The sequence below is a fragment of the Oryctolagus cuniculus genome, chromosome 13 (genome assembly GCF_051225735.1).
Source record: "Oryctolagus cuniculus isolate XC-2025 breed Fujian yellow rabbit chromosome 13, ASM5122573v1, whole genome shotgun sequence".
Taxonomy (NCBI): domain Eukaryota; kingdom Metazoa; phylum Chordata; class Mammalia; order Lagomorpha; family Leporidae; genus Oryctolagus; species Oryctolagus cuniculus.
In genome coordinates this window covers 99,528,728-99,555,880 of record NC_142879.1, presented here as the reverse complement: position 1 = coordinate 99,555,880, position 27,153 = coordinate 99,528,728, and the positions used below count along the sequence as shown (strand labels likewise).

Here is a 27,153-nt window from a genome sequence, read left to right as displayed (position 1 = left end):
TGCTTTAACATCACTGAAATCAGATATTTCCAACTCACAAGAAGACACACTACCTTCGAATTCCTTGGTGAGTTGTTGTCTTCAGGATCTCTTTGGGAGGTAGACTCCTTACCTACAAATGCAGTAACAGATCAACTAGTGAGAACATTTATTCACATGGAAACAATTTACATAAAGGCGTGTCTCTCTCCATTCATGAATATTGCAATGAAATGAATATTTCAATGAAATAAAAGGAATAGTAAGGATGAATTTCAGAGGGTTGAAGCTGTTTCAGGAAGAAGTTGGTTATATTAAAAAAAGCCAAAGAATACCCTCAAAATAAATGAATATCCAATTCAGAGCTACTCATTTCTCTTCATTGTATTTTTATAATAAGTTTTGATAGATATGCACTCACTACGTTTGTTATCTTTGTCCAATCCGTGATCAGAGTTCATAATTGGCTGTTGTGGAGCAACTTGAGCGATGAAAAAACGTTTTTTACTCTTCTTACCCGCTACAGCTGACGTTCCTGCCTACAGAACAATAAAATACAAATTCAACACATATATCCAATTTCTCAACCCCTCAGCTACTCATTCAGTGAGACAGGATTTACTATGGGTATCAAGTCATAGGCCCAGTCCTTGAAAAATCTAAGCATATACACAAAGAGCAGATTGTACCCCATGTTCAGTTAGAGGTAGACATGGGAAAATACAACAGGAAAGTATAAACCACTATTTCTGCCACTGAAGTCAATACAGTTGAAGAAAAGGCAGAAAAGAGAATCCTCAATTCAGTCTTGGAAGGTCAGGAAATACTGCTTAATTTCTGGCCGAGAGTTAGAATTGGGTACAAAATAAGGACAGAAAGCCATCCGAGGTGTGAGGTAGATAGCTCATCTGACTTCTTCACCACTGGGCCAAGAGTTTAGCTCCTAATTCTTCTTTCCTAGGTTCTAAAGGCAAGAGAGTTGGCTGAAGCGAATGTCAAGACAGCCTCAAAACCTCTCCTTTACGTAGCTTCAGATAAGTAAGGGGAAGCTTGTATTACATAGGTACTGGGTATCCCACTCTCTCCCAGATAAGAAATATCGTCAAGAATATATGAACAAACACCAAATCTAGCTCAGAAATGGACACAGCACCTCAACAGACCTGTCTCGAAATAAGAGATAGAAATGGCAATCAATATGACAGTATGTTCAACATCACCATCCACCAGGGAAATGCATATCAATGCCTCAAAGAGATATCACACCACCCCTTCTCAAGATAGCGAAAATGTTTATCTGCCTGTCTTATGTAAGTAGCTGTCTCTCAAGTAACTTTATACCTTCAAGCAAACACCAATTTTGTTTTAACATCACTGAAATCAGATATTTCCAACTCACAAGAAGACACACTACCTTCGAATTCCTTGGTGAGTTGTTGTCTTCAGGATCTCTTTGGGAGGTAGACTCCTTACCTACAAATGCAGTAACAGATTAACTAGTGAGAACATTTATTCACATGGAAACAATTTACATAAAGGCGTGTCTCTCTCCACTCATGAATATTGCAATGAAACGAATATTTCAATGAAATAAAAGGAATAGTAAGGATGAATTTCAGAGGGTTGAAGCTGTTTCAGGAAGAAGTTGGTTATATTAAAAAAAGCCAAAGAAAACCCTCAACATACATGGATACCCAATTCAGAGCTACTCATTTCTCTTCATTGTATTTTAATATTAAGTTTCGAAGGATAGGCACTCACTACCCATGTTACCATTGTCCAATCCACGATCATAGTTGAACGCATATTCATTAATTGGCTGTTGTGGAGCAACTTGAGCGATGAAAAAACGTTTTTTACTCTTCTTACCCGCTACAGCTGACGTTCCTGCCTACAGAACAATAAAATACAAATTCAACACATATATCCAATTTCTCAACCCCTCAGCTACTCATTCAGTGAGACAGGATTTACTATGGGTATCAAGTCATAGGCCCAGTCCTTGAAAAATCTAAGCATATACACAAAGAGCAGATTGTACCCCATGTTCAGTTAGAGGTAGACATGGGAAAATACAACAGGAAAGTATAAACCACTATTTCTGCCACTGAAGTCAATACAGTTGAAGAAAAGGCAGAAAAGAGAATCCTCAATTCAGTCTTGGAAGGTCAGGAAATACTGCTTAATTTCTGGCCGAGAGTTAGAATTGGGTACAAAATAAGGACAGAAAGCCATCCGAGGTGTGAGGTAGATAGCTCATCTGACTTCTTCACCACTGGGCCAAGAGTTTAGCTCCTAATTCTTCTTTCCTAGGTTCTAAAGGCAAGAGAGTTGGCTGAAGCGAATGTCAAGACAGCCTCAAAACCTCTCCTTTACGTAGCTTCAGATAAGTAAGGGGAAGCTTGTATTACATAGGTACTAGGTATCCCACTCTCCCCCAGATAAGAAATATCGTCAAGAATATATGAACAAACACCAAATCTAGCTCAGAAATGGACACAGCACCTCAACAGACCTGTCTCCAAATAAGAGATAGAAATGGCAATCAATATGACAGTATGTTCAACATCACCAACCACCAGGGAAATGCATATCAGTGCCTCAAAGAGATATCACACCACCCCTTCTCAAGATAGCGAAAATGTTTATCTGCCTGTCTTATGTAAGTAGCTGTCTCTCAAGTAACTTTATACCTTCAAGCAAACACCAGTTTTGTTTTAACATCACTGAAATCAGGTATTTGCAAATCACAAGAAGACACACTACCTTCGAATTCCTTGGTGAGTTGTTGTCTTCAGGATCTCTTTGGGAGGTAGACTCCTTACCTACAAATGCAGTAACAGATCAACTAGTGAGAACATTTATTCACATGGAAACAATTTACATAAAGGCGTGTCTCTCTCCACTCATGAATATTGCAATGAAATGAATATTTCAATGAAATAAAAGGAATAGTAAGGATGAATTTCAGAGGGTTGAAGCTGTTTCAGGAAGAAGTTGGTTATATTAAAAAAAGCCAAAGAAAACCCTCAACATACATGGATATCCAATTCAGAGCTACTCATTTCTCTTCATTGTATTTTAATAGTAAGTTTTGATAGATATGCACTCACTACGTTTGTTATCTTTGTCCAATGCGTGATCAGAGTCCAGCCCATGTTTATTAATTGGCTGTTGTGGAGCAACTTGAGTGATGAAAAAACGTTTTTTACTCTTCTTACCCGCTATAGTTGACGTTCCTTCCTACAGAACAATAAAATACAAATTCAACACATATATCCAATTTCTCAACCCCTCAGCTACTCATTCAGTGAGACAGGATTTACTATGTGTATCAAGTCATAGGCCCAGTCCTTGAAAAATCTAAGCATATACACAAAGAGCAGATTCTACCCCATGTTCAGTTAGAGGTAGACATGGGAAAATAGAACAGAAAAGTATAAATCACTGTTTGCATCGTTGAAGTATATATAGTAGAAGAATAGGCAGAGAAGTGTATCCTCGAGTTAATCTTGGAAGGTCAGCAAATATTGTTTATTTGGGGCTACATTTTGAAACGCAGATCAAATGAAATCAAAAGTAAGACATGAAGGCATTGTATACAGCACAGATGAGGCAAAATATTGTATAGCAATAAACAAGGCAAATTAGCAGCCCCAGATATGGAGCTACAATGAGAACGTCCTTAGTAGAATGGGGTTTAGTGATGTACGGCAGATTTAAGACCTAAGGACCAAACCAATGGTCATGCTGGAATGTGAATTCTCCCCTACTGGAATGGAAATCTACTCAATAAGCAGTTGAACTACATGATTACAAATATGTTTAAGGGATCACTCTGGCAGGAAATACACAATGTACGAAAATGTCTTCAGTTAGGCAATACGAGATTTGATGCACACAGAGAACTTAGAAACCACATTGTGTCAAAGGAAAAAAAAAACTAACATTGAACACAAAACAAAAAGTAGAGGGTGGGAGGTTATGGGGGATAGAGAAAATTTGAAATAGGGGTAAGAAACCAGAGTTACATTGAAGGAATGACTTCCTACTGCACTCACCTCCATCGCTGGGAAGAACCAGCACAGCAAAGGAAACGCCCGTGTCTAAGAGACTGACTGAAGGAAATCTTTGGTAAGGAAGTAAGGACAACTCTAAATGGCAATAGGCTCAGAGAGCCAGTACAGAGAGAGGCAAGAACAAAGTTGTGAGGGAATTATGTTTTACAATAACCTAACACACACTGCATGAGCAAACAGAAGAATCCTCAAACCTGCAATCATAAAGTAACACGAAGGAATGAAAAATCTTAGTCATCCTGTTTTGCTCAGTACACATAATATACATGTATTGAAATACCACACTGTGGCCCTTAAATGTGTCATATTTAGTCACTCAAGAATTTTGAAAAGAAATGGGAGTAGACAAATATATAGTCATATATATATAATGCACTGAAATACAATACTGTGACCCATAAATGTGTCATATTTAGTCACTAAAAATTTTTCAAAAGAAATGGGAATAGACAAAATCACTCAGAAAAAGCATATAATAAGAAAATACATATAAATAAATATTTGTAAAACATTAAAATAATATAAGCAAATAATGTAAACATAAACTGAATTCTGAAATTTGGAAAACGAAAATAAAAAGGCAGAACCTATGAGATTTAATTTTTCAATTACATATTTCTACATACGTTTGCAGCATACAAAATTTCATATTTCTACATTTGTTTCAAGAATTTAAAATAAAATTTTAATTTATAAATTGAAATATTACATACATTTCTTACTATAGTGAGAATATGTGCTTCTGGAGTTTATGGTAATAAGCATTTTTCAAATCTGTTAAAAATATAGTTCTGTGAAAAAATATAAGAGGCTACAGGAGGACTGTTTTTCAAAAGCCTTGATTGCTTTAAATGTCACAAAACAAAGTCCTGAGAGTCAGTACTCTGATTAAGCAGGTTGAGCTGCCAGACTATTCCTTTTGTATTTTAAAAATTATCTCAGTTTCTCACAAAAAATAAGGAGACAGAAGGAAGCAGGAAGAAGAGAAAATGAAATAGAGTGGCACAGAGAAGTAGGCCTGCAGAGGTGCCATTTGCTAATTCACTCTCCAAAAGCCTGTAAGGGCCAGGGCTCAGCCACACCAATGCTAGGACCTGAGTACTCCAACCATTTTTTTTTCTCAGAACTTTTACTATGGGTTGAGTCAAATGGCAACGTAGTCAGGAAATCTTTCCTTTGTGTAATGTTCAAACAACAGTAAGCAAATACATGTGTAAGGTACATATGCAACTCTTTTCCAACTAGGCAATATCTTCAAAGTTATAAAAATCTCTACAAAGAGATAAATAGGGAGTCATGTTTTAGCTCCTAAAATGTGACATTCATTTCACATTATGTTTTCCACAAGTGACAATATAAATATCACCATGATTATGGCTGTCTCATGGTGTGAGGCTTGCTCATTTCTAATGCTTAGTATGATGAGGTCTGAGAGAGAGAAGAGAGGAAAAAAAAGCTGCATACAGAGGCCCTGCACTCACCTCCACCGCTGGGAAGAACCAGCACAGCAAAGGAAACACCCGGTGTCTAAGAGACTGACTGAAGGAAATCTTTGGTAAGGAAGTAAGGACAACTCTAAATGGCAATAGGCTCAGAGAGCCAGTACAGAGAGAGGCAAGAACAAAGTATACTGTAGCTCCTACGCTGGTGTTATGGCCAGGGGGACTCTATCTCGCTGAGGAAAGTAAGCAGAAGCCTCTAAGATTCCCACCATTATGGCAGAGCAGTGGCCCTAACTACAGAATTCCACCGTCCTCGGTTTTCATTTACCTAGAAAGCTGACTGTGTCTGAGGGCCTTCTTTGCCCTAAGAAAGACTCCATTTTGCCAGTGCCGCGGCTCACTAGGCTAATGCTCTGCCTTGCGGCGCCGGCACACCGGGTTCTAGTCCCGGTTGGGGCGCCGGATTCTGTCCTGGTTGCCCCTGTTCCAGGCCAGCCCTCTGCTGTGGCCAGGGAGTGCAGTGGAGGATGGCCCAAGTCCTTGGGCCCTGCACCCCATGGGAGACCAGGAAAAGCACCTGGCTCCTGGCTCCTGCCATCGGATCAGCACGGTGCGCCGGCCGCAGCACGCCGGCCGCGGCGGCCATTGGAGGGTGAACCAATGGCAAAGGAAGACCTTTCTCTCTGTCTCTCTCTCTCACTGTCCACTCTGCCTGTCAAAAAAAAAAAAAAAAAAAAAGAAAGAAAAAGAAAGACTCCATTTTGCCTCTTTCCAAATCCCCAGACCCAAGTGGTTGCAGCAACACTGCGGCTATCCCTTATTCTGTCTTGGGAACAGCAAGTACCCCTGATGCTACCAGCAGTCCCCAGATTCCACCTGCCACCTGCCCCTGCCCACAGCCAGAGCCAGGCTGCTTTACAGGGCAGACAGCAGGTCCCTGCCTATACGGCTGAATTGCTGGGCACAGCTTCAGGGCTCTGTCTTCTGCCTATTTTTAAAAAGACAGAAGAAACAAGCACTCCATTCTAGATTTGAACATCACTTAGTGCTTATATTTAAAATATCATAACAAGAGACAGTACCTCAGGGTCTGAAGTTGATTCTTTAGCTTCATCTTCTGCTCCTAAAGTAAACACCATTTCTATAAGAGGTAGTCATAGATCTGATAATAAACGTTATTATGAATTCTAAATACACATACACAGATGGGATCAGGCGCATTCAGGGTGTATGGCCATAGATTATCTTCCAGAGTGGCTATACTATTTTGCATATGGAAGAGCAATGAATGAGTATCCCTATTGCTCTATTTCCTTATCTGCAATCACTGTTGTCACTGTTTTGAAATCCCTAGCAGTTCATGATGTTCAGAATCACTTCTTCAGTTCACTTGCCATCTGTTTATCTTCCATAGGAAGGTGTTTGTTCCGCTATTTTTCCTATTTTTAAGCCTGTTTGGTATTTTTTAAATTTAGCTTTAAGAGTTCTCTAAACGGTTTGGATAATAGCTGTGTCTTTGTTGAAATATATCTTATACAAATATTCTTTCCAGGTTATTTATTATACCCTTGGTGGTATATTGGAAGAACTAAAATTTTGTTTCTTATCACTATTCACTTTTCATGAACATCAATATACTTGCAGAAACTGAGAATAACTGGTCTTTACAACTTGTTCACCCTGAAGATGCTTATGCAAATCTCATCCGTGGCTGTCATACATTTTGTTACCTTAAGGGAATGAACACTGTCACTTACGGTAAGGTAGAAAGGTATATAACTTATCTTACACTGCCTGCTTTCAGTTTATAGACCAAGCTGTGTCATGCCAAAATGCAATCTTAATTCTTCAGCATAGAAATCACTTTAAAAGGCCTGTTGTTTCCAGCACCCTAAAATAATACCAAGAATCCCTAGAACCATCTGAAATAAAGTTCCATTTATCAATTTAAAAAATATGCTAATTTATATTTTAATTTAACTCTGGATTTTCTAGTCATTAAATTGATCTGTTCTACTATTTCTATGCCATGCCATCATGTGGTTATCCCCATAGATTTACTCTATGATTCAGTCCTGAGAAAAGCAAATTTTCTTGTTGTGCTTTTCTTCCTCAAAATGTTCCAGTAAATGTACATACATTAAAGCCTCATTAGAGCAAATATAAATACACACACACACACACACACACACACACATCTCCATGAGTAATTCAACAATATGTAAAAGTAACAGCAAGAAAGAATTCCAAAGGGTTGACGAAGTTTTAGGAAGAAGAATTTGGTCCTATGAAGAAAGATATTAAAAAAAAAACAATAAAATACATTGGGTAGCATATTTATGGCTTCACATTAAACTTCATACAATAACATTTAAATAGAAGGTTTTCATACACTGGATGGAACTGGAAATCACTATCCTAGAGAAATAAGCCAGTCACACAAAACCAAATCTCACATGTTTTATATATGGAAGCTATAGAAAGTACAAAAAGTGCATGGATACCGTATTATTTGGTCTATAATCATATTGTCTTTAATGGATTTCATCAATACATCCTTCTTTCCTCACTGTTAGCATTGTGATGAATCCCACATTTTTCTTACATTAATATTACTGTTTTTGAGAAAAATGTATATAAGTGCACATATATAATATATCAAATGTTAAAAAATGTTCAATTTTAAAATTTACAAAAGAAATTTTGATCCACTTACCACATTTGTTATCTTCATGGACTCCATGAACACGAGTTATTCTGTCGTTATTGGGTTGCTCTTCTGGTGCACTGTGAATGATGGCAGTTGTATGTCCTGGAATTAAGTCTTTCTATAGGAAAAAAAAACACAACCTCAGCAAGCATGTTCACTCAGTTGTCCCACCACCCATTCACTCACTAAGACATTTATTCTGTAAATCAAAGCATAGGCACTGTCCTAGGAAAAGAAGAATATGTCCACGGAAGGCACTTACTGCAGTACGTTAAAGTGGGAGTAGACATAGAGTCAACAAAAACTCGGAGCAAGAAAATTAATTCCATAATAGAGCATTTTACCTTGGCAAATGAATTGAGGCCTTTCTCATATGATATAAGCAGTTCATGATTAACATCAGGTATTTCCAAAAGCCTTGTGCACAAAAATATATAAGAAAAATAGTTAAATATTTTCTATAAAAAATCAGGGGAAACATCAACTAAACTTCTGCTAAATGGTATTTTTTGGTACAATGAAAATTTGACTCTTGTTTTAGAAAAACTTTTCATCATCTATTTCTGCCTACACTACTCTCACCCCACTGAAATATTTGGTGAAGATAATACATCCCATAAAAAATCTGTGAACATCAATATACTAGCAGAAACTTTACAACTTGTTCACCCTGAAGATGCTTATGCAAATTTCATCCGTGGCTGCCATACATTTCATTACCTCAAGGCAATGAACACTGTCACCTATGGTAAGCGAGAAAGGTATATAACTTATCTTACACTGCCTGCTTTCAGTTTATAGACCAGGCTGTGTCATGCCAAAATGCAATCTTAATTCTTCAGCACAGAAATCACTTTAAAAGGCCTGTTGTTTCCAGCACCTTAAAATAATACCAAGAATCCCTAGAACCATCTGAAATATTTGAAAGCTAAAGATATATACATCACAGAACAAATGTGTAGGTTGTTGTTGGAAATGCCCTTCTCAGAAATATTAAGATGTTCAGTGATTTTCCCAAATAAGTGTTGCTGTTTCCTCATTCAGGTAAACGTAAACCAGTAAGACTATAGGTGCTTATGTACTTAGAAGGGAGACGCTGCTGAGAAGAGTCATGGTACCTGTACTTTTGTTTCTGTTAATGGTATCTAAATATCTTGCCTCCTATGAGCTCCTAACCCCAAATAACTCTTCTGGTGTCAAGCACAGTGATGTGGTTTGGATAAGAGTTCAGATATCAACAAAAGGCCCATGTATTTGTGGCTAGATTGCAAAGTCTTATTTAATGGATAAATGGTAATGGTCAATGGATTAAAAGTAGAAACAATGCAACTATGATGTCTAGGTGTTGGGCCTAAAGGAGGTCTTTAGGTCACCGGGGGCTTGTATTGTGAATGAAGTTCTCATGAGAGCAGTGAACTATACAACTGTTCTCTCTGCTGCTGGGTGCACCGTGTTATTCTCCCTTTGTATTCATTCCACCAACCAACATCCTCATCATGCTGCCACCTGTTCTTGGACTGTGAATCTCAAAACTTTATGCCAAAATAAATCCTATTCCTCTGTATGTTAGCCAACAGATATTTTTTCTGTAAGTAACAAAAAGCTTACAAACACATACAACTTCAAACATTAACGTATTAAACCTACAAAGCACAGAACCCTGAGAAAAGAGTGGACTCAAACATACAACTGTATTTTTTTATTTTCTTTTATTATTTTTTTTATTTTTTGACAGGCAGAGTGGACAGTGAGAGAGAGAGACAGAGAGAAAGGTCTTCCTTTGCCATTGGTTCACCCTCCAATGGCCGCCGCGGCCGGCACGCTGCGGCCGGCGCACCGCGCTGATCCGATGGCAGGAGCCAGGTGCTTCTCCTGGTCTCCCATGGGGTGCAGGGCCCAAGCACTTGGGCCATCCTCCACTGCACTCCCTGGCCACAGCAGAGAGCTGGCCTGGAAGAGGGGCAACCGGGACAGAATCCGGCACCCCAACCGGGACTAGAACCCAGGGTGCCAGCGCCGCAAGGCGGAGGATTAGCCTAGTGAGCCGCAGCACCGGCCCAAACATACAATTGTAGGCACTACTTCCCTCTTCTAAAAAACAAGCTACATTGAGGCTCAGTCATCTTGCCACAGCAAGACACACGTAGCTCTGTAGGGTTTATCAGCTAATCCTATCCCCCTCTTACCAAATACATACCAGGGAGAGACATCAGAAAATGGAAAGAAGAGGTGGGCATGAGAGGACATCTGCCCTGGACCAAGTTCTTTGCAGATCATCCACCTCCAGGCCCCTAGTGCTCAAGGGAGACTAGATTACCTACCCCTCTGAGTGTGGGGGACCATGAAGTAGATGATATAGCATTACAGTCTTATCTGATATGGACTCTTCCCAGTGACTCTAAAAATCCACCTGTGGTGCAAGCATCCCGTTGGGCACTGGTTCATGTTGCAGCTACTCTTTCCAACTGTCTGCTTATGGCCTGGGAAAGCAACGGAAAATAGCCCAAGTCCTTGGGTCCCTGCACTCATGTGAGAGCCAGGAAGAAGCTCCTCATTCCTGGCTTTGGATTAGCTCAGCTCCAGCCATTGCAGCTATTTGGGGATGAACCATGGATGGAAGATATATATATATTCATATACATATATATACACACACACATATATATATATATGGCAGGATTTCTTTATTGATTCATCAGTTGATGAGCATCTAGTTTGATTCCATATATTAGCCATTGTAAATTCAGAATTTATCTGAATTGGACCTGTATCTTGATGCCACTATTGTATAAGTCTGTATCCATCCATGCTAAAGGGTAAGAGAATCCATTTGGGAGTAAGGCAGGCTGATATGGGTCAGTTAATTATTTTACTACAGGTTCATAGGCCAATCAATCAACCCCTCAGCACTATAGTTGCCTAAATAGTAGGAAATAAACTACATTAACACATACATTGAAAACTGGTTGGACAATTATGACAAGCAACAAATGTTAAGTACACAATATCCATCCAGCCCAGAGGAGAATACATAATGCATTTCTTTGCTTTCCATTAGTTAACAAATGGTTTTAAAAATCATTAAACCCTACCTTTTTCTATATTCTTTAGAATGCTCATCATCTATTAAAGAAAAGTAAATACATTTTAAATTAAATCAATGATAGAATAATATAGAATGTTATAATATATAGTACATTGTTAAAAATTACAGCTTTGGAGCCAGGTGTTTGACACAGAAGTTATGATGCTTCTTAGATGCTCACATCATACTGGAGTGCCTGGGTTTGGGTCTCAGCTTTGCTTTCAAACTGAGCTCTCAGCGTACCCTGAGAGGCAGGAGGTTATGGCTTAAGCAATTGGGTCTTTGTGACCCATCTGAGTCCTGCTTTTGTCTGGCCCAGCCCAGATATTGCCGGAATTTAGGGAGAAATTATCAGAGAAGGAAATAACACTCTCTACTGGCTATCTATAGCTCTGCATCTCTACATTTCACATAAACTGAAAATAAAAATTAAAAGAAAAGATGCTTTTGATCATACTTACAAGTTATAGCAGAGTGATTATTAACTACATCATTGATAGCCATTATGGAACCTTACTTCTGCTACTTTGAATTTATCAATGTAAAGTGAATAATACAATTAATTAAGATGATATGGAAAACATATGCTCTATACAAAGACTGTAATCCAACTGAGAGACAATTGTATCACTAATAGAATAAGTATAAAAGATTGTAGGGTCCCAGTGCTATGTCACAGCAGATAAAGTCACGGCCTACAGTGCTGGCCTCCCTCATGGTTTCCAGTCCAAGTCTTGGCTGCTCCACTTCCAATCCAGCTTCCTGTTAACGGGTCTAGGAAATCAGCAATAGATGTCCCAAGTTCTTGGCCATGTAACCATGTGTGAGTAGCTGAGTTTGATTACCAACTCCATGTTCTGACTTCAGTTTGCTGCCTGTGCAAACTCACAGAGGCAGTGAGGCTCAAGTAATCAAGCTCCTCCCAAGCACGTGGAAGACCTAGATGGAGTTCCTGACTCCTGTCTATGGCTTCCATCCAAACGAGGCCATTGTGAGCATTTGGAGGACAAATTGGTAGATGGCAGCTTTGTTCTGTAAGTCTCCATGCCTCTCAGACACAGACATACACACACACACACACACATATACAGATATGTATCTTTTTCTAAATTACACAAATGCCACAAAGAGATAAAGGGCCACAATTAGTGATTTTCTTCAAATAATAGTGCTTCAGATTATAAATATCCTACAATAAACCTCTAAAATTTCTAAATACTTGATTCCTAAGAAAGATTAAGAAAAACACACATATAATTAATCATTGACTTATCTGTAACTGCTCTTCTGTGATCAACTACTTCTTATGTTTATATTTTTTTTCCTATGTTGGGACTAGCTGGAGAAGTTTTACCTGGATTTGTATTTACAATCTTCTCAAGTGCAGCATTTTCTCGAAACAACGAAATGAGTTGGTAATTTTGCCTATGTATAAGAATGAATAAAATTGTTTCAGTATTGATAAGGACAACTATCAAATGTATCAAATCCTTAGAATATTTCTGATAGTTCAAAGTTAGTACCAGAACTTACATTATGCCAACGCACTTCATAATTATATGTTCTACAATATAATTTTCTTAAACTTATTGTTAAGATGAAAAACAGTAAGGTGAAGAAGTCCTGAATTAAAGGTGGTATAACTCAATAAATTAACTAAAATTAGCAGGACATAATAAGGTATCATAAACTCAGAAGACTCAGCTCTGTAGCCAACAGGTATGGGCAAGTCACTTGTTTTAACCTCAAACTCTTCTAAAGAGTAAGGATTTTCCTATGTCTTCACTAGTAGTTATAGAAATTTAATGATTTAATGCGTTAATATATAAAATATATAAATGCTCAATGAAATCAAGCAATGGAATACTTTGTTCTTGAAATTTACTACTGAAACTATTTTGGAATCCCAAAGAAAACCTGTAGTGTGTTTTTTCACTGTTCAGGCTACAGGAAATGTCATTAGTTTCTCATTCTGGCTATTAGTTACTCCATACAGCTGTAACCATAGATACCTCATCTACTTAACATATTGCAGCTACATGCATTTGTAAATATATCACTTCACTAAGTTAGGTAACATAATTGATGTGATCATTCACACTAAGGGTACAAAACTAAGAGCTGTCAAGTACTGGGGCAGACTATTACTATTCCTTTCAAGGATTCAAACTCTGCACCAGTTGATATTTGCTAGTATGATGCTTAACGTCCCTGTTCAACTCCACCTAACTTGGAAGATCAAACTGCACTTTATTACATGGTTTCTGAGAAGTTATGCATGGGGCTTAGCTCACTTAAATCCATATAACATACTTTAGATTCAGAGAATTCTCAAGAATGGCTTGTTGTGAGGCAGAATTTAAAACTACTTTGAAAATCTGATATAAAATGCACATAATTTAGATTTCCATCTTCACTATTACAGCAAACAAATCACCTTAGGTCCAACACATACTCTGGAGCACAGAAACATACATGGGACATTCCACAAACCAAGAACATATGTGCCCAGACTATAAAGAAGCCTTAGGGTACATATCTGGTGCAAAACATTAAATAAACTCTCATCTTTTCCTACATTATCTGAATTTGTCTGACAACAGAATGGTACCAAGTAGAAACTACTAGCAAAGTCAAGAACCTTATAAAGAACACGTCATGAAGGTTTAAGGCTAAGAAGTAGATGCCACCTGAGGTTCTCATAAATAGCCTATTTTCGGCTACATACATGCCAAAACCTAGGAAGCCAGAGTGGGGTGTTAATACTTTGTGGACAGTGACTGAGTATATAGGCATATGTCAGTCAACAAATAGACATTTTAATCTCAGGATATAAGTGCACATCACCACGAAGACTGGGGATCTGGATCAGTAAAAGAATCCTGGTAACAAAGGAAGCAATAAAAAATAAGAATTATTAGAACCCCATCTCTCTGATGAAGGAAGATTGCCTTGAGAACCTTATCTCTCTGATGAAGGAAGATTGCCTTGTCAGGCTTATGGAACTTCCTGGCTTCTTGTAAAACTCAAGAAAAAGAATTTAAGAGGCAGCTCCCAGGACAAAATATGAAATTTCCTGCTAATCTGGACACTGAAGGCCTAACCAACTAAGTAGAACTAGGAAGGTGTGACACTGTTTGGAGGGTCATGGCAGGGGTTGTATTTGAAATGATATGGATAATGTGGGCAGTCGCAGGGATAAAGACCTTCAAATCTCTGAGATAAAGAATTTGTACCCATCTGTACTTCTAACTAGCCAACCTTTCTCTTTGGTTTCTTTTTGTTTTAAAGATTTATTTTACTTGAAAGTCAGAGTTACACAGAGACAGGAGAAGCACTAGGAGGAGGAGGTGGGAGGGGGAGAGGGAGGAGGAGGAAGAGGGGGAGGGGGAGGGGGAGAGGGAGGAGAAGGAAGAGAGGGCTTCATCTGATAGTTCACTCCCCAGTTGGCTGCAATGGCCAGAGCTGCACCGATTTGAAGCCAGGATCCAGGAGCTTCTTCTGGGATTCTCATGCGGGTGCAGGGGCCCAAGGACTTGGGCCATCTTCTACTGCTTTCCCAGGCCATAGCAGAGAACTGGATCGGAAGTGGAGCAGCCAGGAATCAAACTGGCGCCCATATGGGATGCCAACACTTCAGGTGGCAGCTTTACCCTCTACATCACAGCACCTGCCCCTCTGTTTAGTTTCTGACTGTTGAAGTAAAGGGACTCACTGCCATTCCAAAAACTGTGAGAGCTAAGTCATCTGAAAACATGAATTACTTACACCTCAACTTCATGTTGATTACAATGTTAGTGTAAACACTTACATATTACGTTTTTGAAGAGCATAATCCCTAGCAGAATGTCCAGCAATGTCTTCAGAAAGCACATCAACCCCTAGTTCAAGAAGCATGTGTACTATGTTTTCCGTACTATACCGTCCCGCAAACATGAGGGATGTTCTAAAATAACAGAAAGAGAACTTCATTAAAAACTTCAATGAGGCTACTCAAACAGCTGAGTGGCTCTATTTTACCAAGTTAATATCTTGCCTATGTATATGTGATCATTTACTTGTATTAATGGACATAAGCATCTTGGAATATCAAATGCTGATCTCCAGAAATTATCTCCAGGGTTAAAGAGAAAGAAACAAAATAAAGCCTCTTGTCTAACTGGGGTATTCCATAGAAGTTACTAATTTGAAGTCTTTAAGGGATAGTAACACCATTGAGATCACTTGTTTAAACCAGGCAGTTTTAAGTGAAGAATTCACTCTTACTTCCCCAGTTTTAAATATTAAATATATCCCAGTCAGGTAAGTAAAAGCTATCTGAAAGCATAAAGCTCTTATATTATATGGCAATAATAGTCACAGCAGTTTCAGTTAGCAATGGTGACAACCACGTGTCAGCTACTGAATTACATTTTATATATGACATTATATACAACTACATCTGAAAGACAGGATACATTACTATCCCACTTTCACTTCAGGTTCGATTTAATAGTTAATGTTCCCAAGGTTGCACACCCAACAGGTTGGACATCTGAGAATTAAGCCTTGTGTTATATGTCTTTTCTCTTTCTCATTTATTATTTGTCATCATCAAAGGAAAAGCTTATCTAAGTAAATACATTTCTTCCCTCTTCCCATACTAATTACAAATAAAATTATAAGGATCAGGCATTTAATCTTGGTATTATGACACCAATTAAGAAGTCCCCTTCCCATATCAGACTACCTGGTTTGACTCCCAGATTCATCTTCTATGTGTAGCCTCCTACTAATACAGACCCCGGAAGACATTAGTTATATTCAGCTTAGATAATTAGATTCCTGCAACTACATGAAAGTCTTTATTGCATTCTTAGCTCCAAGTTTCAATCTGGCCCAGCCTGAACTGTTGCAGGCATTTGAGGAGTGAAACTGAAGTGAGAGAGTTCTAATTCTCTCTCTGTGTGTTTCTCTAATCTCTCTCTCATAGAATTTTTTAAAAACCATGCTTTTAAAAATATCAAATATCAAAATAAAGCAGAATGAAAAAAACGATAAAATCATACTATCTGCTAATAACCACCTACAGTCGCTTAAGTATAACTTAACATCAATATACTTTGAAGAAAGAAATTAACAAAAAAAAAGTCAGCAAAAAGACAAAATGATTTTCAATTCCTATTTATGTATACTACAGCATTTTTAAAAGTAGAGTATGTGGGCGCTAGATTCTGTCCCGGTTGCCCCTCTTCCAGGCCAGCTCTCTACTGTGGCCAGGGAGTGCAGTGGAGGATGGCCCAAGTGCTTGGGCCCTGCACCCCATGGGAGACCAGGAGAAGCACCTGGCTCCTGGCTTTGGATCAGCGCCTTGCGCCTGTGGCCATTAGAGGGTGAACCAACGGCAAAGGAAGACCTTTCTCTCTGTCTCTCTCTCTCACTGTCCACTCTGCCTGTCAAAAAAAAAAAAAAAAGTAGAGTACGTAGGAAAAAAAGATTTCTTTAAGATTATTTATTTATTTATTTGACAGAGTTGGACAGTGAGAAAGAGACAGAGAGAAAGGTCTTCCCTCCGTCGGTGGAAAAATTTTAAAAATATTACAGAATGTTTAAGAAGCTCAATAGTGACTCATATTTATTAAAACAGTAAAACTAAAATGAATAACCTTTCATTAATATCAGACTATACAACCAAAAATCAGATTACTATTAAAATATATCAGTCACTATCATAAGAGAATATGACCATTCCTATGTAGCTCCTTGTGTTGGCCAGTATGCATAATTGCTTTCCTACCAGATAGATTTTTATTGTTACTTTTCATTGTATCTCAATAATATACTAACATTTTATTTCATATTTCTGACTTGAATCACTGTATAACTGATAAACATCACTGAGTTTAAAATATAGAATGAAATAATTTACCTGTTTAGATTATCAACTGCAAAAACATCTGCATTCTGTAATATTAAAAATTTGACCATAGTTTCTTGGTTTTGTTGAATAGCCACTAACAGTGGTGTGAGGCCAGTCTGTAAAAAATGATTCACAATTCACATTATTACATATTTCTCAACAGAACTGAACATATTTCAGATGACAATGCAAACTCGGACATCAAATGTAGAAGGTAAATTAAAGGAGGCTCTTTCTTCCCACCCTGTGCTTCCACATGTACTGCACATTCCTCTTAAAACTCTCCTCTCCATTGCCTCATTGCATGGAACCTACTCATCACCAAGACTCACTCCAAACAATTGCATTCCAGGGTTCACTGCTTCCATCAAAACACTCACCATGGAATATTACAATTATTTGATTGCACACAATAAAAACACAAGGTCCTCTGGAAGGCAAGGGCTACATGTTTTACCTCTGTAGCCCTAAACCCTAAGACATAGTAGTTAATATTTCAAGCATTCTTATTCAACTGATGACCTAAATTATTGTCTCAAAAATAGTGTTTCTCAATACATATTTCCAAGAACATTTACTTTTGCACAAATTATATACTGTCCACCAACAGAAAAATGTCATGATCATCTGTTTGAGAAATATAACAAAGCCATGCATCCTGTGTTCCCCTAGGTGGGGAGAGAAGCAAACTGGAGGGTATCTGCCCTTTAAAAATAGGAAACCTTCTGTACAGCATACAACTCAGTAATCTGAGCTCAAGGATCCCTGATTGGAATCCTTCAGATAATCCTGACAGTCAGAGGTGTGCATCAGTCTCCCAAATTTTGTATTTTGAAACAATTTACAGAGGCAAACTACACACATCTCTGCACCATGTTCAGTCGATTCCTTTGAGTCTTTGTATCAGCTGGCAATGCATTTCCAAATGATTTTGTATAAAGCAGGTATTAACATGTAATATCTTCACTTTTCTTAGCATCACCTAATTCACAAAAAGAAAGATCAGGCCCACTATGTAGTCAACAGGGCACACCCAATATACTATTTTCCAACAGTTAAATAACCATCCATTTGTATTTAAATCTGACAGGTTTTAGTCAAATGGATATTTGAGATATAGGAATGTTGAAACTGAACTATTAAAAGAATGTCCATCCAAATATTCTTAACACTACCATGGCTTTCAATTTTAAGTCTGCCATAGTGATTATGTGTCAGCACTCCATGAATTCAACACAACAAGATTTGATTGTGTATCATAAAGCTTCAATGAGGAAAAAGGTTCATAATTTGCTATAATTCTAACCAGAAAGCCCTGCTTGCAATATACATTTCTTTGTAAAACTATCCGTAAGTGTTATTCTGTAGGCTGAGAATTATTAGTATTATCTCTTTGAATTTATAACTACAAAGGAAAAGAAAGACAGATAAAATCAGAGGTTAGTATTGTTCGAATGTAGCATCCATCAAACTCCAACTCTTCTCAAGATTCTTAATAGTTTTTGAGACCTAAGAACTTACACATTACAATTAACAGTTTGGTGGTTCTTAACAAGGGTTTTGTCAGACTCTCAGAGATAGGTTTTTAAGTATACATGTAAAGACGTAGTAAGATTTACTGAAATAAAATACTCTTGGAGAGACTAACTAGACTTGTAAGTTTTTCCAGGTCATTCTGATATACAACTCCAGCCGAGAACTGGTGCAGCAGACAACCACCACTTCCATCTCTCCTCTCACACACATCATTTGGAGACTTGACCAAAACGAGGAATGAGTAAGAGACACACACACTGAACATCCCATTTCATTTTTCTTGAGTAGGAATAAATCAACTAACAGTAAACTCAAAGTCCAACTTAGATTTATTTGTAGGATCCTTTTCTTCTACTTTCCCACAAAGACATTCTCTATTTGAGAGCTGAGTTTAGACACTTTTCCTCAGCAGCTCTTCCTACCATAATAAAATGTCAATCATTTGTTCTTCCCTCTTGTTTTCTACATTCATCACCACCTAGTCACTCCAAATATGGTTCCCCAAAGCAAACTTACAACTTATTAATGATATTAATGAAAGTACAAGTTATTATACTTTCAATCAAAGAATACTTGGTCTACACAAAACTCAACAAAAACAAATCAAAAATCCCATCTCCGTATTTTCCCTCAATTACCTAATTTACAAATGTTTCATTCTTCTATCCTTTTCTCTTGCAAAGTTTCCCAGTTAACCCTTGACACTCTAAGGTAACTTTTATATAAATAAACTTATTTAGGAAATGGACAGCAACAGCCATATTTCTGTTTACTACAACATGCTTTCTTCTTGAGTTTTAAGCAAAAGCCTTTGTCAAGACAAAATTGGACTTCTCCTGTTTTTGCACCGCTTAGAAAAAAGTAACTGGGAAAATATCCTTGAAAATATGTCTGACCTTTAACAAATTCAGTGCTTTCATAAATACTGGCCATAAATGCCTCTCAGTCTGTCCTTTCCAGTATTTCTGCAATGGTATCAATATTTAAACTTAAATCTGGGACAGTTTTCATAAAATATCTTCATTCGATGCAGCTGGTACTCCCAAATATGAGAAACTGCTTCTATACATGTCAATCTTTTAAAAATGTATTTCCAATAGTCTAAACATTAAGTTAGATGATCCATACCTTATTTTTCTTTTCGATATCTGCATTGCTGGAAAGCAGCTTTTCGGCCATTCTTATATTTTCTCCGTAGGCCACATAGTGGAGAGCAGTGTTGCCAATTTCATCCTCAATATTTGGATCAGCCCCATGATCCAGTAAGAGTGTAGCACAGTTCTCAGCGGGACACTGTACAGCCTGCCAGTAATACACCAATCATAAATTGTAACTTCTAGAAATTCAAAGAAAAACTCCCCATCCCAATGGTTTCACCAGTTAGTCATATATAAATAAGATAAATTCATTTTTATTCTAAGTATATAAACCAAGCCCTTCCTATACTGGAATGGTCGAGCACTAAATACCTTTATCAGCGGTGTTGCAGCCCTTTTATCTTGCGGATCAAGTAGACATCTTTGGCTTATGAGGAAAGCTACCACGTCTTGGTGGCCTTTTGCACAGGCCCAGTGCAGAGCGGTCCTATAGGAAATTAGATTGCACAATCACAAAACAGGCCATTTCTCATGTAATCGTAAGAATAAAATAGCATATTCCCCTGCCCTCAAAACAAATACTTTTCTGATGAACAAAGAACTTTATCATCTCTTCTTGTCACTAAACTAATGAAAGAGAAGCCTATTAAAGAAAAATAACATGATCATTACATTAACCACAGCTTGGTTAAATCCTATTTTAAGTTATGACTAGGACTTTGAGTATCTCAATTTCCTGATTAAAAGAATGGGGAGAAAAAGAGTAGTTGTCTCAGTTTACCATTGTGATGCTTCAATGAAAATCTATGTAAAATATTTAGAACGGTTGCTGACACAACTAACAGCTCAGTAATTGTCAGACGCAGTCATTACTAATACCACGACTTAAAAACAGCATTTTAATTGAGTAAGATAATATAATTATCCTGACTTTCCATATATCCTTGAAGCATTAGAGAAAATATTATAATTCACTGACTCTGAATATGCTCAATGCCTCTCACTTTATCATTTCTCACATTGAAGTGCTGCTTATACTAATACCACGACTTAAAAACAGCACTTTAATTGAGTAAGATAATATAATTATCCTGACTTTCCATATATCCTTGAAGCATTAGAGAAAATATTATAATTCACTGACTCTGAATATGCTCAATGCCTCTCACTTTATCATTTCTCACATTGAAGTGCTGCTTATCATAATTCATTACTTTTCCCACTGTAATTGGCAGCATTTAAAAATTTAGCATCTATTGAGATAATTCAATGGTTCTATGGTTTTGTTCTTTGATTTCTTAAGCTGATGTAGCAGATTTATTAATCTGTATATGTCAAAATGTCTGTGTACATCAGGGATAAATCCCATTTCATCTGGGTGAAGGATTTTATTAGATGTGTTGTTGGATTCCATTAGCTAGAATTTGTTAAGGATTTTTATCTGTGTTAATCAGTGACACTGGTCTATAGCTGTCTTTCTTGGTTGTTAACTTTTTATCCTGGTTTTGGAATAAAGTGATATAGACATTTGGACCAATGGAAGAGATTAGAGATCTTAGAAATTCATCTATGCATCTACCATCAACTGATCTTTGACAAATGTGCTACAATCACTCCCTGGGGAAAGGACAGTCTCTTCATCAACTGGTGCTGCGGAAATTCGATCTCTGCATGCGGAAGTAGGAAACAAGATCCATACTTTTTAGCTTTTACAAAAAAAAAAACTCAATGGTTCAGGGATCTAAACCTAGGACTCAGAACCATACAATGATTAGAAAAAAGCATAGGGGAAACACCATAATTCATTGGCATAGTCAGGGACTTCTTGGATTAGACATCAGAAGCACAGGGAATAAAGGCAAAAAAAGACAAATGGAGTTAAATCAAGATAAGAAGCTTCTCCACAGTGAAGAAAACACTCAACAAAGTAAAGAGGCAATCAACAGAGTGGGAGAAAACACTGCAAACTATACATTGGATAAAGGAATAACATCCAAAATACACACGAAGTTCAAGAAACTCAACAACAACAAAACAGAAAATACAGTTAAGAAGTGGGCAGAAGATTTAACAGACATTTTTCAAAGCATGAAATACAAATGGACAACAAACACATGAAAAAATGCTCAGGATCACTAGGCATCAGGGAAATGCCAATGAATTCCACACTCACCCTAGTTAGAATTGTGTTCATCCAAAAATCAAAAAACATAAAAAATGCTCATGAGAGTGTGGGGAAAAGGTACCCGAATACACTGTTGATGGGAACGTAAATTAGCATAACTATTATGGAAGAGAGTAGGAAAAAAAATTTAAAAATAGGTCTGCGATATGACCCAGCTATTCCACTCCAGAGAATTTACCCAAAGGAAGTAAAGTAAGCATATGTAAGAGTTATCTGTAACCCAATGTTTATAGTAGCTCAACTCACAATAGCTAAGATATGGAATCAACCCAGATGTACATAAACTGATGACCGCATAATGTGTGCTATGTAACCATGATGGAATACTATTTAACCATAAAAAATGAAACCCTGTCTTTCACAACAATTTGCAATTGGAGATCATTAAGCTTAGGGAAATACACCAGTCCCAACAAGCAACTAAAACATTTTCCTGGATTTGTGGTAACTAACATACAGAGTACAAAATATGCAGATGAGTGAAATCGACATTTTCAGATTTGATTGCATATAGCCCTTATCTATACTCCTGAGAAAACATTGTTTTTCCACTTACTACTTATTGAATTCTTTATTTAGTGGAAGGTTAAGCTTGTGATTACAAAGTAAAGTGAAACTTGGTCATTGTAAAAATTAAAAGAAAAATAAGAAAGTAGGAGAGAGGGTGGGATTCAGGCAAGGAGGGAGGATAGGGTGGGAAGTACCATTATGTTCTTCACATTGTATATATGAAATACATGAAGTGTGTTATCTTTATATAAAGCGTTTTTATAAAACAGAAAAAATGGCTCATTGATACCTATTGATCACACAATCCATGGTGCCTAACAATAAGTGCAAAATAGCTTATAAAAACACATTTATGGCAACTCCAGCCATATGATTGGCATTAAATATTAGTTTCTGAAAGTTCTATAGTTTGGAAGAGACAGCTAACATTACAAACATGTTTAAAAACAAAGTAATTCTTTAATCTCAATAATATTAAAAATTTAACTAGAGTGTCTACATCCAATCACTCTGGAAATGACAAGATAAAGAAAATTTCACAAGAATTCAAATACCTATAAGTAACAATTTTAATCACATTTTGTTGGCTAACACAGTCCACAATTTGTGTGTATGTATAAACAAACACTTTTCTCACTTGTTATACAGACTGCCTACATATTTGTATTTCCACATGCATCTGTGGGACACTCCACCTTTAATGGTCACCTATCAAAGCAATCTATCAATGCGCCATAATTTATAGGTCCATTATGTAGGTTCTTTTTAACATATGCCCATTTTAAGCGCTAATAAGAGAAACAAATGGCATGCCTACTTCTGAAAGTTATTTTAAAAGAATGAAATTGGGCTGGCGCCGCGGCTCACTAGGCTAATCCTCCGCCTAGCGGCGCCAGCACACCGGGTTCTAGTCCCGGTCGGGGCGCCGGATCCTGTCCCGGTTGCCCCTCTTCCAGGCCAGCCCTCTGCTGTGGCCAGGGAGTGCAGTGGAGGATGGCCCAGGTGCTTGGGCCCTGCACCCCATGGGAGACCAGGAAAAGCACCTGGCTCCTGGCTCCTGCCATCGGATCAGCGCGGTGCGCCGGCCGCAGCGCACCGGCCGCGGCGGCCATTGGAGGGTGAACCAACGGCAAAGGAAGACCTTTCTCTCTGTCTCTCTCTCTCTCACTGTCCACTCTGCCTGTCAAAAAAATAAATAAATAAATAGAATGAAATTGAAGGGTGGAGGGCATATGCATTTTTCAAATATGACACAGGGGGCTGGCACTGTGGTGTAGCAGGTAAAACCACCACCTGCAGTTCCAGCATCCCCTATGGGTGCCAGTTCGAGTCCCAGCTGTACTTCTGATCCAGCTCTCTGCTATGGCCTGGGAAAGCAGCAGAAGATGGTTTGGGTTCGTTGGTCCCTGCTTCCACGTGGGAGACCCACAGGAAGCTCCTGGCTCCTGCTTTAGGACTGGCACAGCTCTAGCCATTGTGGCCAATTGGGAAGTGAACCAGCAGATGGAAAACCTCTCTCTCTCTCCCTACCTCCCTCCCTCCCCCTCTCCCTCTCCTCTCTCTCTGTAACTCTTTCAAGTAAATAAATAAGTCTTTAAAAAAAGTGACATAGTACTTAGAACCAAATTCTCAATATAAAAAGTCACAAGCAATTTGACCTTTGCCCCTAAAATTGCTATTCATTATCATAAACTATATGGATGGAAAGTAGCATTCATTCATCTTTCAAATTAAATTCTTTTTCTCACCAGAGGCACTAAATACTGTTTCCTATGTCCATGGATCACTTGTATACCTACAACACATACATATCCAAATTTAAAATTAAGTTCAGTGTTGTTTTCCTGCTTTGCACAGATTTCTGTAAAATGAAGATCCATTTTTTTCACCTGAAATATACTTGTTGTAAAAATGTTTTGAAGATATATTGTTTTGTTTTGTTATTTTCATCCAGATACACAGGAAGTTTTATTTTATTTCCTAAGCAAATATTCAGAGTAATTCCTTAAAAACTGCTTATTTAAAAGGCAGAGTGAAAGAGAGAGGAGGAAAGGTACAAAGAGCTGCCGTTAACTGATTCACTCCCCAAATGCCCACAACAGCCAAGGACAGGCCTGGCAAAAGCTATGGGGTCAGATCAGGAGCAAAGTGGGCAGGACTCCAACCTGTACTCAGCTATGAGACACCAGCATCCAAAAGCAGTGACTTCACCCACTGTGCTGAACTGTTCACCCCAGGATGTTTGCTTTCGACTTCAGTCTTCATCAAGTCTTTGGCCACTAAAAAATTTATTGCTTCACATTTTTTGTTTTCTTCTGAAATTTTTCTCACATTGTTTATTTACAACTTTTAACTCTACCAGAAATGTAGCTTTGTGTTATAAAAATCTAGTTTTCCTCCGTTAAGAAGTATTTCATGCATAAGTAAACCGTGTTTTCTTATGAATATTAAATGTTACCAGTATCAAGTTCTAAATCTTTGTTTCATATTATGTTTTTGGATTTCCAATGCATTTGCCCTTTCAACTGTCAGAAACCTGATTAATTTCTAAAAACAGCACGTTTACATCAAAAACAGCACCTCATTATTTGCTACATTACAAATGAGTGTTAGCAGAGCAGTAAATGACAAGTAGAATGTGTAACTCGAAATTTTTAAACTTTGATATTTTTGTTTGGCGCATGTAAGACTGATAAAATTAAAGCTCACTTTTTGGTAAACATGAGTTCTCTCATGCCAAGGTTTCCTTCTACAATCCCATGTACACGCAGGTGTGAACTGACATCAAACGGGTATTGGGTTTACTCAGACTTTAACCCAGGGGTTGAGAGATTATGGAAATTTTCTTGTTATCTTTTTGATCATGTGTATCACAACGTGGATCTGGACTTGTGTACATAAACATGGACTGGTGTCCAGGGAAGCAAGCAGGGGAGCCTGGGGCGAGGGCTTCCCGCACTGGGCCCTGCTACCCACCCTCCAGTACCTGCTCTTGTGGTCCACGTCATCTACACCGCTTCTTCTGCAAATCAGCATTTTCTCCACTGCGGCCACATTGCCCGCGCTGGCAGCTCTGTGAATGGCACCAAGCTCCCAGTAGAGCAGGCGGTATCCAAAATGCGGCCGCATCTTCAAGCGCTTTTTCTCGAACTCCGTAACCGTCCGAGCGCGCTTTCTCGCAAGCTTGCTAACAGACCAGGAGAAAAATTTCTCCATAAGCAAGGCTGTCAGGGGCTTTCAGCCACCTCTGCAGCAAAATAGGAAGAAATGTGGCAGTCTAGCCACCATGCAACGGAGGAGCTTCGCGGTTTACAACCTCTCGGCTCACAGTAACTGTCGCCCAACAACTGCCGCGCATGTGCACCAGGCTAAGCCCCGCCCCTTCCGCTCCCGGACATTCCTTCCTCTTCCTCCAGACTCCGCCCAGAAGCCCCTCCCCCTCCGAGGCGGCCCTTGCTCTCACTCCTGGTTGGCCAAGACTCCATCCTCCGGGCCATGGAGGACGCCCCAACGCCGGGCAGTGCTTCTTGCACCACTTTCTCCTGCGGCCTGGACTCAGCAGAACTAGGCAGCAGGAGGGCCAGGAAGTGGGAAGGAGGGCGCCCCCCAGGGAGCACAGCCGCCCCCTCCCAGCAGGGCAGCCCCACAGCTTTCCCCTGGGCTCAGGAGATAGTGGGCTGTGTCTCCAGGTGGCTTGGGCCCTGGTGAGGCTCGACCCATGGGCCACATGTGCCCCTATCCCCTGGGCTCAGGCACATGGTTGCAGGGAGGTGACAGGCAGGGGGCAGCCTCGACCTGGTGCTGCCACTCCACTGGCTTCTGGGGCCAGTGCAAAACAGTAAAACACTGAACTTAATTTTAAATTGGGATATGTATGTGTTTGTAGGTATACAAGTGATCCATGGACATAGGAAACAGTATTTAGTGCCTCTGGTGAGAAAAAGAATTTAATTTAAAAGGTGAATGAAATGCTACTTTCCATCCATATAGTTTATGATAATGAACAGCAATATTAGGGGCAAAGGTCAAATTGCTTGTGATTTTTATATTGAGAATTTGGTTCTAATACTGTGTCACTTTTTTTAAAAGACTTATTTATTTACTTAAAAGTCAGAGTTACAGAGAGAGAGAAGGAGAGGGAGAGTCTGGAGAGAGAGAGAGAGAGAGCGAGGTCTTCCATCTGCTGGTTCACTTCCCAATTGGCCACAATGGCTAGAGCTGTGCCAGTCCTAAGCCAGGAGCTTCCTCTGGGTCTCCCACGTGGAAGCAAGGACCCAAGGACCCAAACCATCTTCTGCTGCTTTCCCAGGCCATAGCAGAGAGCTGGATCAGAAGTGGAACAGCTGGGACTCGAACTGGCACCCATAGGGGATGCTGGAACTGCAGGTGGTGGTTTTACCTGCTACACCACAGTGCCAGCCCCCTGTGCCATATTCAAGGAATAGTTTATTGGCTTTTTTTCTTAACTGAGAATGGGACTGGGAATGGGAGAGGGAGGAAGAGGAGGGTTGGGAGTGGGAGAGTAAGTATGAGGGTAAGAATCATAATATTCCTGAAGTTGTACTTACAAAATTTGTATTCATTAAATAAAAGGTTTCTTTGGGAAGAAAAAATTCAAGCCCCGCTCCTCT

The 27,153-nt window shown here is 38.8% G+C and overlaps 1 protein-coding gene across 1 annotated transcript; it reads right to left on the bottom strand.

Moving 5' to 3' along the window:
• Positions 1–1,714: 1,714 nt before the first annotated feature.
• On the bottom strand, positions 1,715–26,048 carry LOC149122795 (uncharacterized). Its single transcript, XM_089311272.1, has 13 exons — positions 25,509–26,048; positions 20,200–20,314; positions 19,859–20,032; positions 17,204–17,310; positions 15,107–15,241; positions 12,650–12,720; positions 11,303–11,333; positions 8,555–8,627; positions 8,217–8,328; positions 6,583–6,623; positions 3,093–3,222; positions 2,746–2,804; positions 1,715–1,870 (listed from the first exon to the last, which is right to left on the bottom strand). The coding sequence occupies exons 1-13, from the start codon at positions 25,736–25,738 to the stop codon at positions 1,715–1,717; spliced, it is 1,434 nt and encodes a 477-aa protein (XP_089167398.1). The 5' UTR covers positions 25,739–26,048.
• Positions 26,049–27,153: the final 1,105 nt, after the last annotated feature.